The following is an 18,035-nucleotide window of genomic DNA, read 5'->3' as shown; positions in this document are numbered from 1 at the left end:
TGGCACGATGTACGTCCCCCCTCTCTGGCGTACCAGCGGTTAAAAATAAATTGAACCAACAATCAACAAGTCGTCCAGATAAATAAATAAGGGGGGCGATTGATTGAAAAAAAAAAAAAGTCACCCAAACGGTGTCTCTGTTTCAAGAGGGAAGATTCAGAGTCTCTCTGGAACATTCCCCACAGCTCTGTCACTTTAACACACCTCCTGAAATATCCCCTTGAGTCCCGCTACGGGACACACTTGACCTCAGTCCTGCCAGCACTATAGCACCCTTTAATTACACTGGGCTCCGCGCACACACTACTGGCCTCTGTGCTCAGCCCACCCCCTGCCCCTTCCATGGGGTAAGCAGCTCGCAGCCAGCAATATTTCAAAAATCCTGGATTTTCCCCTCTCTCCTCACTCGCTAAAAGGCACCCGAACGCTAGTTACAAACGAACGCAGGAATGCTTGTACGGAGGAGCAGCTAGCTAGCGCACACACGGGCGCACTTATTGAGGGACTCACAGTGCATTTTATGTTGCCCTGGGCTCGCCATAAAATCCGTAGAGTGAGTGCATATGCAAAGCAGGGCCGCGGCCCATGCCAACTTGTCATGCCGTCGTTCCTTTAACAAGGATTTATGGACGGAGAGCCCCCCGCGTGCGAGGTCCTGGCGGAGAGAAGTCTGCCGTTAAAAAAGAACGATATTTGGGGGCGACTCTACATTTTAACTGATCGATTGGTCGATGGATACCTGAGATTGTATTAGATTGGACACACTCGGTGTTCAACTGCAAATTGCAAAATATGCATCAGATTGGGGGCACATCAGTTTGAACTGATCGGTTTAATCTGTTATTATTATTAATAATCAATTTCTATTTTTGACATGTCATTAAAGGGAAACATCTTATGTACAAACGTAAAAGAAAAAACATAGCTGATCTAGAAGCTTGTAGATTGAAGCATGTCGATTTGAGCTAGCAGATTTTTCACTGCTAACGCACGACAACGTGTTGCGACTAATTCTAAAATAGGGCTTGAGAGTTTAATCGAATGATTAATATACAACAAAATATTATGTTATAACCTTTTTTTTTTATTAAAAAACACACTTTACGATTAATCAAAAAAAGTAATCGATGGAATAATAACTAATAAAATAATGGATAGTTTCAGCCCCTACATGAGATGGTGATTAAAACAGTGATTGTGAATTGGCTGGGTTTATAAAAGCAGGTCATTGAGGCAGCGCACTTGAGGAGCAGGGACTTGGAGGAAGGTGTGTGTGTGTGTGTGTGTGTGTGTGTGTGTGTGTGTGTGTGTGTGTGTGTGTGTGTGTGTGTGTGTGTTCGCGTGCGTGCGTGCGTGCGTGCGTGCGTGCGTGCGTGTGTGTGAACACAAGGACTTTATAGAGGGGCTGGGAGACGTTTTGGAGTGTGTGTCTCTGGGGGAATTCACGTCAGAGACAGAGCGCCACGGAGCTCCCTTCTAACCCTCAGACCCACTGCCTGCCTGGAAGCAGGTAACAGCTTATGTAATAATATCGTGTGCACAACGTGGTGCAATATTGTGCAACCGATGCAGAAAAAATAGCGTGGCGAGTGGGACTATGGAGCGATTATAGCATCAGATTAGGGATCAGATATGGGGATCGGTATATTGGCCGATCCTCGTCCTTACATCCCAGTGGATGGGACGTTTGGCGTTCGTGTAAACACACTCATTGAATGTAGTTCATTGTGGAAGGATTGCGTTGCTGCATGGATTTGTTGTCCTGGATCTAGACAGGGTACATAAGTTGTCATCATTAACCGCTCTAAAACCCAGCATCCGTATTGTGGGGAAAGCTTTTGCAGAACATAGCAGATCAGCTAAGCTTTCCCCTAAATAGCAGAAAACTGAAAATGCAATAGTATAGAGCCCTAAGGAACTCTGCTCAACCATTTAGGGTTCACGTTGCGCCCCCAGTGTCGCAAGTTGCGACTAGCTAACTAAGCTTGCAGATCTGTTATTTTCAGACACATTTTCAGAGTGCAACGTAAGTATATATATCTGGCATAAGTGGACAATACCATCCGAATCCTAGTGTTGCTATTGTGTGGCGATTCTGGCGAACCTACGGTAAAGATATCAGCTCTTAAGTGCAAACGTGTCGTCGTGCAAGCTTGTAGATGTGATCTTTTTCAGAGAGAGATTTGGTTGTAGAGCAGAAATACTAGTGGACCCAGTATAAAGCCCTGGGGGACACCACCAGGTCAACTAAGTATAAAGTATATGAGGATTTAAAATGAGCTACTCGCTAAACGTGACGGCTGCACTGCAGCTTTGCCGATGCTTGTGAAACCCACGTCATCGGTTCGGCTATCATGTTTGTTTTTCATTCCATAATAAAGTCGGTGTGTGCTCTCCACGGTGTAATATGCCGCGACCCGTGCGCACATGTTATAAATGGCAAAAAAAAAAGACAAAACAAGACAGCGATAATAACACAGACACTGCCGAGCCGTGTAAAAAGGAATCAAAAAGACGTCAGTCGTGCTGGAAAATGTCCCAATGACGTCTTCCACCTGGATGAGTGGATCCTGAACCAGGCTCACCTGAGGCTATGAGGAGCTGCTTGGCAACCAACGCGCTGCGCTCCACACTGTTGGCCCGCCATGGAAGAAGCGTGTAACCCCCACATGTCATGGATTCCATTAATGTTAGGACGTTTGCACACGACGTGAAAGAAGAAATAAGGATTTGTTTTTTTCCAAAACAAATGTACAAACTTAAAACACACCTGGGTTCTCGTTTGGTTTTTGTTATAAAGTCTGATACTTGCATGTGGATTTGCTGTTGTATCTTAACGGCCTATGACGGACGGTGTGGCATGGTGAAAACAGCTGATCGAAAACAGCTCACAACACTTCGCTGCATTGTGAACTTGTAGATCGGCTATTTTGGCTATGTTCGAACAATTCCGCCGTGCCCTACCTACAGTATATATGGGAAGGCCTGGTTGAATAGACTTCCAATGCATGGCAATGCTGTGCAAGAGAACTATAGTGTGGTATGCTATGTCCAAAATACAGCTCCTGTAGGATTTTTGTGCCAAAATTGATTTTTCTGCAGATTTTGGTTCTATAGGGTCCAAACTATCAGAAAATGACGGGGGTCAAATTTTCCGACCCCTCCCTCATTTCCTGGGGGCGGGTCACTTCAGTTTTGGCCCTATTCGGCTATGTATTCCCAATTTCCCATAGTATTTTTTGCTAAAAATTGATTTGTTTGCTGTTTTGGCTTCTATAGGGACCAAACTATCAGAAAATTACGGGGGTCACATTTTCAGACCCCTCCCTCATTTCCTGGGGCCGGGTCACTTCAGTTTTGGCCCTATTCAGCTATGCATTCCCAATTTCCCATAGGACTTTTTTGCAAAAATTGTTTTGTTTGCTGTTTTGGCTTCCATAGGGAACAAACTATCAGAAAATAACGGGGTTGAAATTTTCAGACCCCGCCCTCATTTCCTGGGGGCGGGTCACAGTTTTGGCCCTATTCAGCTATGCATTCCAATTTCCCATAGGATTTTTTTGCTAAAATTGTTTTGTTTGCTGTTTAGGCTTCTATGGGGACCAAACTATCAGAAAATGACAGGGTTCAAATTTTCATACCCCTCCCCCATTTCCTGAGGCGGGGAGGGGGGGTTTCAGTTTTGGCCCTATTCGGCTCTATATTCCCATAGATTTTTTTTTCTTCTTTTCTGTTTTGGCTTCTTTAGGGACCAAACTGTCAGAAAATGAGGGGGTTCACATTTTGCATGCAATTGAAGATGCCAGGGCAGAGCCCCTGTAGGAAGATCTTCCATGTGTCCCATAGCATGATCTGACGGAGGACGATTATTCTATCAAAGTTCTTATTGTTGATGCCATGGGTTTGCTTCAGAACATGAAAAAGACAAAAAGCTGTCAGATCTTCAGGATGCATTCAACAAACGCATCATAACGATGATGGCTGGCTATGTTGAGGGTCAAGTTGTCTTTGATAGGTAATATTAGGTATATGGATCAGTCGAAAAACACAAAGTCTTCATCCAGAGATGAAGCTCACTATGTCCATCAAGGAACTCCTGACTGTGTGATCAACCAAGGAGAAGTTGACATGTGTTAGGGCCAGGGACTGCTTGAGTATTTCTCAAGGGACAGTTCTTTCAAGCTCGTTGTCATATATGATACCTTCATCAAGGGACATGATTTTGAGGAGGTGCACACATTGAAGAGGCTGCTGACACCAATCTCCAATTGCCCTGAGCTTCCACCAATTGAAGAGAATTGGTGGAATTCAGAGAGTGGAGGGTATGTTCCAGTCAGGTGTCTTGCCCTCCCTGCTCCAAAGGCAATACTTGAGCTCATCACATGTGGGTGCAAAGCAGGTTGCAAGGGACAGTCAGTCTCTGCAAGTGCTATGGCACTGGACTGGAGACTTTGCCAACAGTATAAAGGCCCATTCTCACTGGGCCAGATTAACAGATAAATAAACATCTTTCTCCATTCAAGTGGATGGTAAGACACAGATAAAAAAATATCTGTGACAGATATTTTCTTTTATCTGTATCTTACCATCCACTTGAATGGAGAAAGATATTTTTGTATCTTTTTATCTGGCCCAGTGGGAATGAGCCTTAAAGGGAGGACATAGATAACAGTGATCGTGAATAGATCCTGTATTTGACTAGAATAATAACAGGTTAGAAGTATAAATGCTACCCCATCCTCCTCACTTGAACTGTTCCTACCTAAACTATTGAATATCCTCAGAATATACTGTGAAGTTGTGTATAAAGTACCGTAAAGTACTCCCCCCAGGATATGAGGGAGGGGTCTGAAAATTGGAACCCTGTCATTTTGTGATAGTTTGGTCCCTATAGAAGCCAAAACAACAAAAGATCAAATATATTTTAGCAAAACAATCCTATGGGAGATTGTGAAAACATAGCCGAATAGGGCCAAAACTGAAGTGACCCGCCCCCAGGAAATGAGGGAGGGGTCTGAAAATTTGACCCCCATTATTTTCCGATAGTTTGGTCCCTATAGAAGCCAAAACAGCAAACAAATCATTTGTTTGCAGAAAACTCCTCTGGGAAATTGGGAAAACATAGCTGAATAGGGCCAAAACTGAAGTGACCCTCTTCCAGGAAATGAGGGAGGGGTCTGAAAATTTAACCCCCATCATGTTCTGATAGTTTGGTCCCTATAGAAGCCAAAACAGCAAAAGAAATCTATTTGGCAAAAGAATCCTTTGGGAAATTGGGAAAACAAGGCCGAATAGGGCCAAAACTGAAGTGACCCGCCCCCAAGGAAATGAGGGAGGGGTCTGAAAATTTGACCCCCGTCATTTTCTGATAGTTTGGTCCCTATAGAAGCCAAAACAGCAAAAAAAGCCATTTGGGCAAAAAAATCCTATGGGAAATTGGGAAAAACAAGGCCGAAAAGGGTCAAAACCGAAGTGACCCGCCCCCAGGAAATGAGGGAGGGGTCTGAAAATTTGACCCCCGTCATTTTCTGATAGTTTGGTCCCTATAGAAGCCAAAACAGCAAAAAAATCAATTTTGGCAAAAAATTCCTACAGGAATACATAGCATACCGCACTACTACCTGTAAATACGTTATGCAAGGGGCTCGTCTTCAACTCTGAAGAATACTACACAATACTACAGACAAACTACAAACAAACGCACTACACAAAATGTGTGTGTGTGTGCGTGCGTGCATGCATGTAAATGACAGAATGATCATTCTGCTGGACACTATCCAGCAATAATTGATCTAACCTTACTGCCAACTAAGCCACCTGTGAGTGAGGTGGGTTGAAAGAAAGACAATAGTAAACGCAAGGCTGTTACGAAATGCCCCTTTTGGTTCCAACGAAGCAACGGAGCAAGCATGAAGTTAGAAAACGAAAATGTTATGGTATAAAGAGAAGCAGAAGGATCAGTTATTTTACCCAGATGATCCACAGATAGGGCTGTCACGATAATGACATTTTACCTGACGATTAATTGTCACTCAAATATTTACGATTGACGTTGTTGACAATTACATTTCTGTTTGAAGTTGCACATGTTGGAATTGCACGTGGCACATATGACACATAACCTAAATATACAAAGAAATTACTGATTTGACAACTTTATACTTAAAAAAGAACAATGATATTGGAAATAGCCAATCTACAAGCTCACAAAGCATCGCATTGCGACATGTTGTTGGCTTGTAGATCTGCTATTTCCACTATTTTTGAAAAAGTCTGAAAATATATGAAAAATGTTCAACATGGAAACGATTATGACGATTATGACAAAATAATTGTGATTATGTCAAATGATTGCGAATAGACGATTATGTAATAATCGTGACAGGCCTATCCACAGATCTCTGCATGCTTATCGTCGGGTGAAGCAAGGTAAAGCTATCTGAAAGACCATTGTGTCGCTTGGACTTAAATGACACTTCTCTTTATTGCCAGGGCCCAATCAAATATATGCTGAACCAAGCAAACATTGACTTGGCCGCTCCTAGGCCCCGGAGCAGCTCGATTGTGCGTCAGTCAGACTCCGTGCAACCTTCACGGAGAACCCTTCAAAAGCTTCACAATGAAGTACCTGGCATGCTTGGAATACTAATTTCCACGCCATGCACTTTGTGGCGCTGCACTATTTAGCATGTATAATATGGGCTGTCGCACGGAAAACCTGGTATGTCCAAACGTGTTACTTTTCAGCAGTGGTGGAAAGTGATTAAGTACATCTACTCAAGTACTCAAGTTTTTTTTTTCTTTTTTTACTTTACTGGAGTATTTCCGATTTTCTGTACTTTTACTTCTACTCCACTACATCCCAGAGGCAAATATTGTACTTTTTTTTACTCCACTACAGTTATTTGAAATTGTTAGTTACTATTTACTTTGTAGATTTAGATTATTATCACAAAACATAGACTAACCACTTCAGCCCTACATACTTACATACTCTATAAGCTGTGAGCTTGTACATGTTGGTATTGATACTGTTTTTTTACTCAGGTAAAACATGTGCCAATGCTTTTCAGGAAGTGTAAAAAAAACAACAATTGTGTTCCAATGCAGCCATTATTGATCCACAAGCTTGTTGATCAGCTGCTTTTTCGACTCGATGATTTTGATTTATCGAAAAATAAGGAGATAAGAGGTTCCGTCCCGACAGCGGCGGTTTAAACGCGATTCATTATGCTAATTTGTGCAAGAACCATGTCTATAATATATGTTAATATAAACAGGAAGTGTTATGAGTGCCGCGTGTAGCAGCTCGACGAGCACATCGCCTCTGTCTGGCAGAAACCTCACATGTCTGAAACTGTTAATTTTTTCATCCTAATATTTTTATCCCACGATTTTGTAAGACATTTTTCATCCGGTGTCAATTATCTGATGTGATCCTGGGCTACACTCCCTCTGCCAACCTGGGGAGACAACGGGCTGACCTCATGCTTCCTTCTATGCATGAGGAGTCCAAGCCGCTTCTTTTCACCTGACGGGGGTAGTTTCCCCGGCTGGACGTAGAGCATTAGTAGAACACGTTATTCCAACGAGTTCCTTTCCCCTCCATCAGGCGCCTCGGCTGGCCAGGGGGAGGCAGTATCGAGACCAGGATTACTGCATGTTTTTTGTGAGGGTATCTACCCTAGGGGACACGGGGAGAACATGCAACCTCCACACAGAAAAGCCCTTTCGCCAACACCACCTAGGGTATGGGCACTGATGACGCGGAGGAGAGAACACGCCCCCCAGCGCCCACTGCGTCCCCGGCGGGAATTGAACCCAGGATTTTCGAGCTGTGAGGCGACAGCGCTAACGACCGCCGAACGTATCAGATCTGCAAGCTCAAAACGCGTCGCTTTGCACCGCGTTTCAAGCTTGCACATTTGCTACTTTTGATGCTTTTGAGTGACGCATGCAGGGACGTGCTGGCCATTGGGAAAAGCGGGACAACTCCCGAACGGCCGGTTCATTCCCTGCTGGTCCAGGCTGGCCATTAGGAAAAGCAAAGCAAAGCGCTGCTTCATCATACAAGGTCGTCGCACAAAAGTAGTGGAAACAGCAGATCTACAAGCACACAACGCCTCGCGGTGCGAGGCGTTGTGTGCTTGTAGATCGGCTGTTTTCACTAGTTTAAATCATTTTTCAAATGATAAATACAAAACAAACGGTTTTGGACATACAAGGTTTCCACCCGACAACGACAAAATATAACTCATGTAATTGGCCCACTGGCTTGTCACTTGTCATGATCTGAAATGGCAAATCTTTGAGTAGCAGCAGCGCTATAGAGAGAGATCTCTCTATAGCGCGGTGCGAGGCGTTGTGTGCTTGTAGATCGGCTGTTTTCACTAGTTTAAATCATTTTTCAAATGATAAATACAAAACAAACGGTTTTGGACATACAAGGTTTCCACCCGACAACGACAAAATATAACTCATGTAATTGGCCCACTGGCTTGTCACTTGTCATGATCTGAAATGGCAAATCTTTGAGTAGCAGCAGCGCTATAGAGAGAGATCTCTCTATAGCGCGCAATGAGGGCCTCTCCAACTCTTTTTCCCGGGCTGAATCAGGGGCCCAGCATGTCCCTGGACGCATGTAGTATGATCAAGTGAAGTAGGCCGTTAATTTACGAAAAATCATAAAAAAGTTCAAATGTGGAGATAAAAGGTTTCTGCCTGACAGCAACAATAGGTACCAGTACTGATGAGCTGCTGCTGCATGCGGCGGTTCAGCCTCCACATGCAAACCACTCTCTATCCCTGCTACAATGAGGTGTACTTTCCCTGCCTGGGGGTCACAAACAACTCTGTGCCGTCAAGTCAAGAGGACTGGATTGCAAAAAAAAAAGAAGAAAAAAAGTGCAAAGCCAGCTAGTGCTGCTGCAGCAAGCAATACGAGCCCCTCCTGAATGTAAAACCTAAGTGGAACTGCGAACTGTTGAACCATTAGAGGGTGAATTGCTCAAGTTTGCCTTTTTTGCCAGACAAGTCAGACACCCAATGTAATGGGCATGTTTTCCCTGCGCGGACGCCAAGGGGAATGTCGCGCGGGCGTCATCACACATACCGGGGAAAAAAAGCGGACGATCTACAAACTCACAACGCGTGCCAGCGGGGCATGCTGCCTGTGAGCTTGCACGCAGAGGCAAAAAAAAAAAAAACGATTTCACTCCCAACCCCAGTGATGGGGTGATGTCGGTCGGAAAGTAAAGCAGGCATCCCAAGTCTCCCGGAACTGGTGGGAGAATCCCGGAAACGCGTCCTCTCCGGGAGAATCGCAAAGGATCCGGTCCTGACCGGGGCTGCAAAACGCGATGCGAATAAATGACGCAATGTTGTAGTTTTCTGACTTTAGAAAACTACACCGCGGTGGATTTCTCTTCACCCTTCTCTAGAGTATGAATCAGCCTTAAAGGAGTTTAGTTTTTTACAACTTGGGTTCATATTTTAGATAGTCATTAGAGAAAAGAAAAGATGAGTGTTAAAATGTTTTCATTTACCTCTTTCTATTGTTTTAGTGATTTTAACGATTTTGATTTGTATGCATGCCCCCAGGTTGGGGCTTCTGATTATGGTTGGGGCTTCACTGCAATCTTTCATGGTCAGATGTGACTTACAGTATGGGGGCTGGTGTAAATAGTCTCAAAGAAACTGCTGGCTTATTGTGTCTAAAAATACATATTTAGCCACTTGTACGCATGCCCCCACCACTGAAATCAAAATACTAAAATCGCTAAAAAAAATAGAAAGCAGTAAATGAAAACATTTTTCATCTTTTCATTTCTCTATTACAATCTAAAATATGAACCCTTGTTTGTAAAAAAAATAAAGTTGTCCTTTAAGGCACCACTCACCCCCACTGGGTTTTGAATACAGATGTCAAATGTGGAAAAAGTGCCATGGACATCAAGCAAGGTCGGTTGCCAAGAGTGCTATGAGAACAAGTATGCTTCAAAGTGAATAGAATAAACAAGACAGCAACAAAAACATCCTAGAGGATCAGACATTAGAACTATCTTATGCAACATTGGACAGTGGAGCAGTCTGGCGTGTTGTTATACTTTGTAGTGCGCCAGTGACAGCCGTGCACCGCAAATAGCCACTTGTACGACAAAGCACGAATTAAGCATAATTTAACTGCCATTTTTTTTACCACTTAAACCCTATACACTTCATTGACCGGAGTAAAATGCCAAAAGAAATGCCAGAACAGGTTTGGGTCAGCGTAACCAGCAAGGATATCTCTCTCTCTCTCTCTCTCTCTCTCTCTCTCTCTCTCTCTCTCTCTCTCTCTCCCTCCCCAAGTCCTTGGAATTCATGCCAGACATTTCAGTATGGAGGCTGCATCCAATACAAAAGCACTCAATCCAAAATATGAAGTGAATTCCCAGAAAATCATTACGACCTGGCATGCAGGCTGGTGTCTGTTTCATGTAAGGTCTAATGCTGGTTAAGGGCTTCAAGAAAAAAATATGAGTTTCAAGAATGATCAGTCATGTTGTGAATAAAACTCTCCACCTATCCGATCGAACAAGCGTCATTTTTATTAAGATTCTTATGCCCCCATAGCTTCAGCATTTAAATGTATCTACAATAGAAGCATCCAAACAGTAAGTATATATAATATAATATGTTTATGGTTATTATGTACACACGGGTCCATGAGAATGTCTTGTTGGGAAATTCTGGGCCAATACCGATGTTTCACATAACAATTTGGCTGATATTCAGTGCCGATAGCAGTGTGTTTTCTTTTTTTTTTATTATAGTTTTTTCCACTCCTCGCCCTTTCATGCCTTATCATTTGTTTTAAATAAATACATTGTAAAAAATATAATCATTTAATGAGCACAAATTCAATCATAGATTTATGAAGCAACAGATACAAAGCCACTGGCATGATGGGTGAATGTCATCTCATTCTCTGTTACACTGATGGCCGTTATCGGCCAATACCGTAATGGCAAAAGGGTCTGGCCAATGCAACATATGGAGGGGTGTAGTCTACTCTCTCTCTCTCTCTCTCTCTCTCTCTCGCTTCTCTCTCTCTCTCTGTCTCTCTCGCATTTCCCAGCCCTTATTGTCGATGCCAAGGAACAACCCACTTGGGTTCCCATCCACAGCCTGTTGCCATCCACAGATCAGTTGTGAAGTGCTGTACAGTATGCTTGAGCCCACATCCACTTATCCTCTACGCCAGGGGTCTTCAACAGGGGGCCCGGGACCCGTAGGGGGTCCTCAAGAGTTACTACAGGGCGTCCTCCAAATCTGCCAATCCTTTTTATATTAACATCTTGAACCCCAATGTCCATATTCTGAAAACTGTAGCCAAAAAATAGACGATCTACTAGCTCCCAATGCCTCGCTCCAAAATACACTGCTCTACGCCCTTGTGAATGAATGGATGCGCACAAGAACACATCTACCAGCTAACATCAATGAGTCGTGGTTAGAAATGAGCCACTTGGACCCTACAGCATGCCTATGTTATAGATATAGGGATAGAATAGCTTGTTATCGATATGTATTAGTGATGGAGAGGTGGTGGGGGCTTGGTAAGTTGCTTCTCAAATATAATCATAAAAGAGGAAGAAGAAAAGAAAAGACAAAAAGAGAACACCAAGCTTTCTTTCTTTCTTCTTTTTTTCACGAGTTATAGAGGTTTCAAAGCAGTAGAAGCTTAAGTGACACTTAGGAGAGTTTTGTCAGACGCTGGCATGGAAGTCAGTGGCCGTAGCGATACGAGAGCAAAACGGAGCGAGGGATTGGATGGGGTGTGTGTGAGTGTGCGTGTGTGTGTGCATGCATGCGTGCGTGCCGAGGGACAGATCTGTTGACACACGGCCACTGCCAAGGCAAACAGCGGGACCCAGATGGATTAGCCAGGACCGGGGCCCCCAGAATGAGGGGTCCACACTCCGGGGCCAAGCATCGCAGCGCTACACGAATAGCACCGGCCATCAGGAGAGCACGAGGTCTGAATAGCAGGAGGTGTGTGTGTGTGTGTGTGTGTGTGTGTGTGTGTGTGTGTGTGTGTGTGTGTGTGTGTGTGTGTGTGTGTGTGTGTGTGTGTGTGTGTGTGTGTGTGTGTGTGTGTGTGTGTGTGTGTGTGTGTGTGTGTGTGTGTGTGTGTGTGTGCGTGTGTGCGTGCGCGTGTCCTTGTGTGGGCCAAATGACGGCTAGTACATAGTAGAATATTTATGGTTTAAAATAAAGATTATTAGAGATTAGGAAAAGATTCAGTTTGGGGTTTAGAACATGCACGCACCGAAGAATAGCTGATCTATTATAAGCTGTGAACGTGTCGCGCTGCAACACGTTGAGAGCTTATACTGTAGATGAGCTTGTAGATCTGCTATTTAGTGTGGTTGCCCCTGCAATTTTCAAATGGTAAGTCGAGATTCATCTGTCACTCGCGTCATGGCAACCACACTTGCAATTTCTAATTGTTCAAATCTTTCTAGTTTTCGGCTTTAGTCTTATGGTTAAAAATGTCAAAATGTATTATTATGATAAAGAGCCTCCATAAAATCGCTGTCCAAAAATGTCCTCACAAGTGTAGTGACAATAACGTGTGTGTGTGTGTGTGTGTGTGTGTGTGTGTGTGTGTGTGTGTGTGTGTGTGTGTGTGCGCGCGTGCGTGCTTACGCTTGGTATGGGATTTTAAGTAGCTATGGCAACAGACAAGGCACCTACTCTGCACAAACCAACAACAAACTGACAGAACTCGGCCATGATTTCTATTCATGAGCAACAGGCTGAAAACTGGGAATTAAAGCCCGGTTAATTTACTCATCGGCTGCTCGCCGACAAGAACAGATCTACAAGCGTTGCAGGGGACATTGTAGATAAGCTTGTAGATCAGCTCGTAGCGGCGAGCGACACAGCAGTAGCTGTTACTAGAGTATAAAGGCTTTACAGCTGTGTAACCCACTGGGATTCTTCTCATGCTTGAAATGACTGGTGATCGAGGTGGTTGCATTGCAGAATAGTACCTGCGGGTTACAGTAGGCACAGTGGCACACGGTTACCATTCATCCATCCATCCATACAATGACTGATTGATTGATTGGTTGGTTGATTGATTGATTGATTGCAGGGACGTGCAGAGAATGTTAGAGAGGCAGGGGCTGACATTTCTAAAAGGGCCTTTTGGTGAAAATATCGACCTCCAAGCTCACAACGAGCTTGGAGGTCGGCTATTTTCAGTGCTTGATACCACACTGAACTTAACAAGTCAAGAACATGATCAAGTCAATACTGGAGATGTGGTGTATGGTATGGATTACTACATAGAAAAGGCAGAGAGGGAGAGTTTGGCAAAGGCAAATCTCTTGAATGCTGCCTTCAGGTATGGCATGGAAAGAGGGCACATTTGCATGTCTTTCACCATAGTAAAAACTGCATTCATGGTCTGGAGAGGGCACTTTTTTACAGACGGATGGGCACGGAAAGGGCAGGGGCTCAAGCCCCCTTTGAGGTCTATGTGTGCACGTGCCTGATATTGATTGATTGATTGCTTGATTGACGGCCACTGTTCATTCAGCCAATTGCATTTCTACTTTATCATGAGGCATTGGCCGATGTCAAAGTTTAACAAACAGTGATTTAATCAAAGTCTGGCCTAATCAACATTTTTAACTACTTGGGCACAGGCCGACAATAGCAGATCTACAAGCTAGCAATGTAGAGCTTGTAGATCTGCTATTTTCAGGTCAGTCACATATGCAGCATTAACCACTTAATCCTCAAGATTTGGCCAGCTGGACCTGAGCTCTGTACTTTGATCTCTTTTTTTTTTGTCTCCACCAAATCTCTACCCAAAATGAGCCGATCTACAATGCCTTACATGAGTTATGAGCTGGTAGAAGAACATGGATGGATGCCGGGGTTCAAGTGGTTAACTGCCATTGGAACCAGGAAAGCATCTGTGTCGTTTTAGTGCAGATCTACAAGTTGACATCTGATATTTCAGATTTTTTTTTAAAGTTGATTAATTAGTTGATTAACAAGTGATGAACAAACTGCCATTACAACTGAGAAAGCATCAGAGTCATAGGTTTCAGTGTTGGCTATTCAGAAATAACAGATCTACAAGCTCACCAGCGCTATCTTTGAACATTTTATGACAGATCTTGAAAGTGTGAGAACTACTGCCTCAGGTCTTAATGGGGGTCTTCAACAGGGGGTCTGGGACCCCTTGGGGGTCCTCAGAGTTACTACAGGGGGTCCACCGAATCTTTGTGTGATGGGGGAACATTAGCCGGAAATAGCCGATCTACAAGCTCACAACGCCTCGCAGCTCTATGTGAGGCATTGTGAGGTTGTAGATCGACTTTTTTACCCCTGAAGAGTCCATGGAAAACAGAGCAGACCGAGTACAGAGACAACTGTCAAGTTGACTAATATCGGGGTTTTAAAAGGTCTGAAAATACACATCAGCACAAATACAATATATTAAAAGATAATGTGTGTCAAACAAGTCCATACAGCTATCTGTGAGATCTATGAAAAGGTTTAAAATCTGCAACACAACTTTATACAATATATGTAGTGGGGGGAGGGGGTCCCTGCTTCTCAAAGTGGGGTCTGGGGACTCTCAGGGGTCCAGGGGGTACCCAGCTAGATGATAGTTAGGAACCAAATAGACCCAGCTATGTAACTCATGGACCCAAACGGGTCCATTTGGTTCCATTTGTAGGCTACACTCTCAGAGTTAAATTAACATTGATTTTACTATATAAATTGAGGTACAACTCTGTCAAATGGACCTGGCAGGTCCATTTGGTTCCATTTGTATTCTGTCAGAGGTAAGGGGAGACCGTGACAAGTAAAAGTTTGAGAACCATGCACTGGCCTAATGAATGTCAAACTGGGGGTCCTTGAAATTAAAATGGTTGAATCACTGCTGGAGCCTTAAACATCTTCTGTTATGAGGGACTGAGGGTCCCAGCATGACATATCTTTGCAAATGGGGGTCTGCAGGCTAATATAAGGGTCCATTTGGGGGTCCTTGACATCAAAAGGTTTGAGAACCATCAGCTTTCTTTCTCTTGTGTAACTCAGACAGTGTAGCCTACACATGGAACCAAATGGACCTCACCGGGTCTATTTGGATTCATTTGCACACTCTCAGAGTTAAATTAACATTTTACAATATACCGGTAAATTGGGGTCTCTGAGATGATACCATTAAATGGAGGTCCTTATAGCCTATAGTCAATTTGGGGGTCCTTGAAATGAAACCATCTCTCTCTCTCTCTCTCTCTCTCTCTCTCTCTCTCTCTCTCTCTCTCTCTCTCTCTCTCTCTCTCTCTCTCTCTCTCTCTCTCTCTCTCTCTCTCTCTCTCTCTCTCTCACACACACACCCACCGTCCGTGTCGTAGACTTGTTGCAGCACATCGTCCGTGTCCAGCCGCTCGTCTCTGGAGTGGATGGCGTAGTTCTTCATGTGGTGGTCCGCCAGCAGCAGGTAGACGCCCTCCACGGCGAAGTGGCAGTTCCTCTCCTCGCGGTCGTCCTCGTACACCAGCAGCGCGCTCTTCCACGCGAAGCGCGCGAACATCGCGGCGAAGGCGCCCGCCATCTTCATGTAGGAGGGCGCGACGCGCGTCAGGTGCGAGTATTCGCGCCGCTTGTCGCCGAAACCCGAGGCGAGCGCGCCGGCGCTCGCCACCGGGATGTCCCAGTGCGAGGCGAGGCGCGCCACGCCGGCCGCCGCGTACTCGCACACGGGCCCCAGGATGAGGTCCGGCTTGGCCTGGCAGCGCGCGCGGTCCACCAGGGCGAAGAGCGCGTCGTTGCCGCAGTCCGAGTCCTCGTAGTGCACGTTGAAGGTGAACCCTGCGCCCGGGCCGCCCGGTCCCTGCGCCGCCAGCCGCCGCCGGGCGTACTCGATGGCGGGCGCGACGCGCGGGTAGCTGAACATGTAGGAGTTGTTCTTGGGGAGGATGACCAGCACGTCGATGGTGGTGGTGGTGTCCTCCTCCTCCTCCGGGCTGGAGATGCTGCTGCTGCTGCTGCCGCTGCAGAGGCAGAGCAGCGGCAGGAGAAGCGACAAGAACCATGATGATGACAGCATGGTGACAACAAGTGGTGGCACTTCTCCTCTCCCCAACACTGAGATGAAATGTCTGGTTTTATACTTGTTAGGTTGGTAGAGATGCAACCAGCTCAAATAAAGGCTGCTCAACTTGTTTCTTTTGCTCTCCTCAACAATTTGCCTCCACACACAGGTACAAAAATAAAAATAAAAATAAAGAAAGAGAGGAAAAAAAAGCCCCCTGGAACTTGAATTCCGAAATGTCAAATAAATGTATTTGAATGACGTTCAAGTATAGTTCAGTGTGCAGCCCTATAGCCTGTCTAATGTGTTGGGGTAGTTTTGGGTATCCCTCAGCTCAGCGCAGCAGTAACGGGCCAGTCAGCTGTAGCGTGGTAACTGTCCAGCCAGCCACCACACGATGTGCGCGCTGGCCTGGCTTTTTAAAGCACCCTGCTCATTAATATTCAACACGTCACACCAAGCCTTGTCCCGCCTCCTTCTTAAAGAGACGCGTGCACGCACTCGCGCACGCGCATGTACACACAGTCACACACAACAAGCACACACACCGGTTTGGACCAGTGATTCTCAACATTTCTAAAATGACAGTTTATGTGCATTAGGCCACAAACCCCCATATTTGAGATAGTCTCTCTTTTTAGAGCTGGCTATTTTCGCATCCTTTGCATTTTCTCTGGCTCTAAGACTATACTTGAGTCTTGCTCAAGGGAATGTCCCTGGTGAGACCCTCATGTAAACTCCACACAGAAAGGCACTTGGGTTTGAACCCAAGACCTGAAAACCAAGCCACATCTCATCTAAACTTTGGTATGCTTCAAATCATACCCTAAGATCAATGGTTGTCAGTTTCAGGGGGTCAATAAAAAAGTGTTAATATCATCAAAATTATAATACTACTTTCTATCATCTATTAAAAAAACATTTTAACAAGACATAATCTTGTATGGGGGTCCCTGGGACCCTGGCACAAAATAATATCTCAGTTGGGGGTCTGCGGCTATAATGCATGAATTCAGAGGTCCTTGACACCAGAATGTTTGAGAACCACCCGTTTGTGTTGAGAACCACTGCTTCAGGTGATAGTGATAATACCATGTCATTCACATTGGATGTGTCTTTGCCTCCATACAGGAGCATTGTGCACTACAGAACACTATTAGGGCATTTACTGAGCGCCATCTAGTGGCAGGGACAGACATCAATCATACTGCTATTTACATAGTTGATTTGGAGACTCCCATGGCCTTTTTTCCCCCTCTACACAAAATCTCTCCATGATCTACAAGCTCAAAACTCTTTGTGATTCCTTGTCAGCTTGTAGTTCTGATTTGGCCAATGTTTAATTTGTCATGTCAGAGGAAAAGTCCTTAAATGTGCTATACACTTTCGTCTGTTTACTGTTGAGTGAAAAACAATGTTGCACATAAAGCTAATCATCTGGGGACCCCCCAAAATAATTTGGGGACCCCCCATGGGGTCCCGACCCACAGCTTGAGAACCACTGGCCTACAACACACACATAACACATAACACATAACAACACATTTATTCCAAGTTTATCACACCTTGGAGTAACCAGTGTAGACCATTTTAAACAAATATAGTTAACATTTAGTCTGAACTTCTTCCAGATATAGGAAAAATAATTGCGACCGAAGGTCTCCGTCTGTCTGTCTGTCTGTGTCAGTACCAGTGGTGTGATATGGATTTTAGAAGTGGTGCCCCTCTAAATTTGTGACGTGCGCGTGCTTGCAGCTAAATAAGTCTGGGCTCGCCGAGCCCAACCGAGCCCACGGCATCTCACCCCTGGTCACCCACAGGTGACATCACCTATGTAAAAGTCCATATATTGGTATTCCCCAGAATCAATTTTATGTCCATATATGAAGATCCCTGATGTCATCGATATATATCACTGGCCAGA

The 18,035-nt window shown here is 44.7% G+C and overlaps 1 protein-coding gene across 1 annotated transcript in view; it reads right to left on the bottom strand.

Moving 5' to 3' along the window:
* Positions 1-16,396, bottom strand: part of npr3 (natriuretic peptide receptor 3) — a 41,182-nt gene extending 24,786 nt beyond the window's left edge. Inside the window, exon 1 of the mRNA XM_080738316.1 lies at positions 15,418-16,396. Coding sequence (XP_080594442.1) covers positions 15,418-16,126 — 709 coding nt within the window. The 5' untranslated portion in view covers positions 16,127-16,396. The remainder of the gene's footprint in view (positions 1-15,417) is intronic.
* Positions 16,397-18,035: the final 1,639 nt, after the last annotated feature.

The sequence above is a fragment of the Nannobrachium achirus genome, assembly GCF_963921795.1.
Source record: "Nannobrachium achirus genome assembly, chromosome: 12".
NCBI classification, from domain to species: domain Eukaryota; kingdom Metazoa; phylum Chordata; class Actinopteri; order Myctophiformes; family Myctophidae; genus Nannobrachium; species Nannobrachium achirus.
Note: the sequence above shows the minus strand (reverse complement) of the source record. Positions and strands in the feature narration are given on the sequence as shown.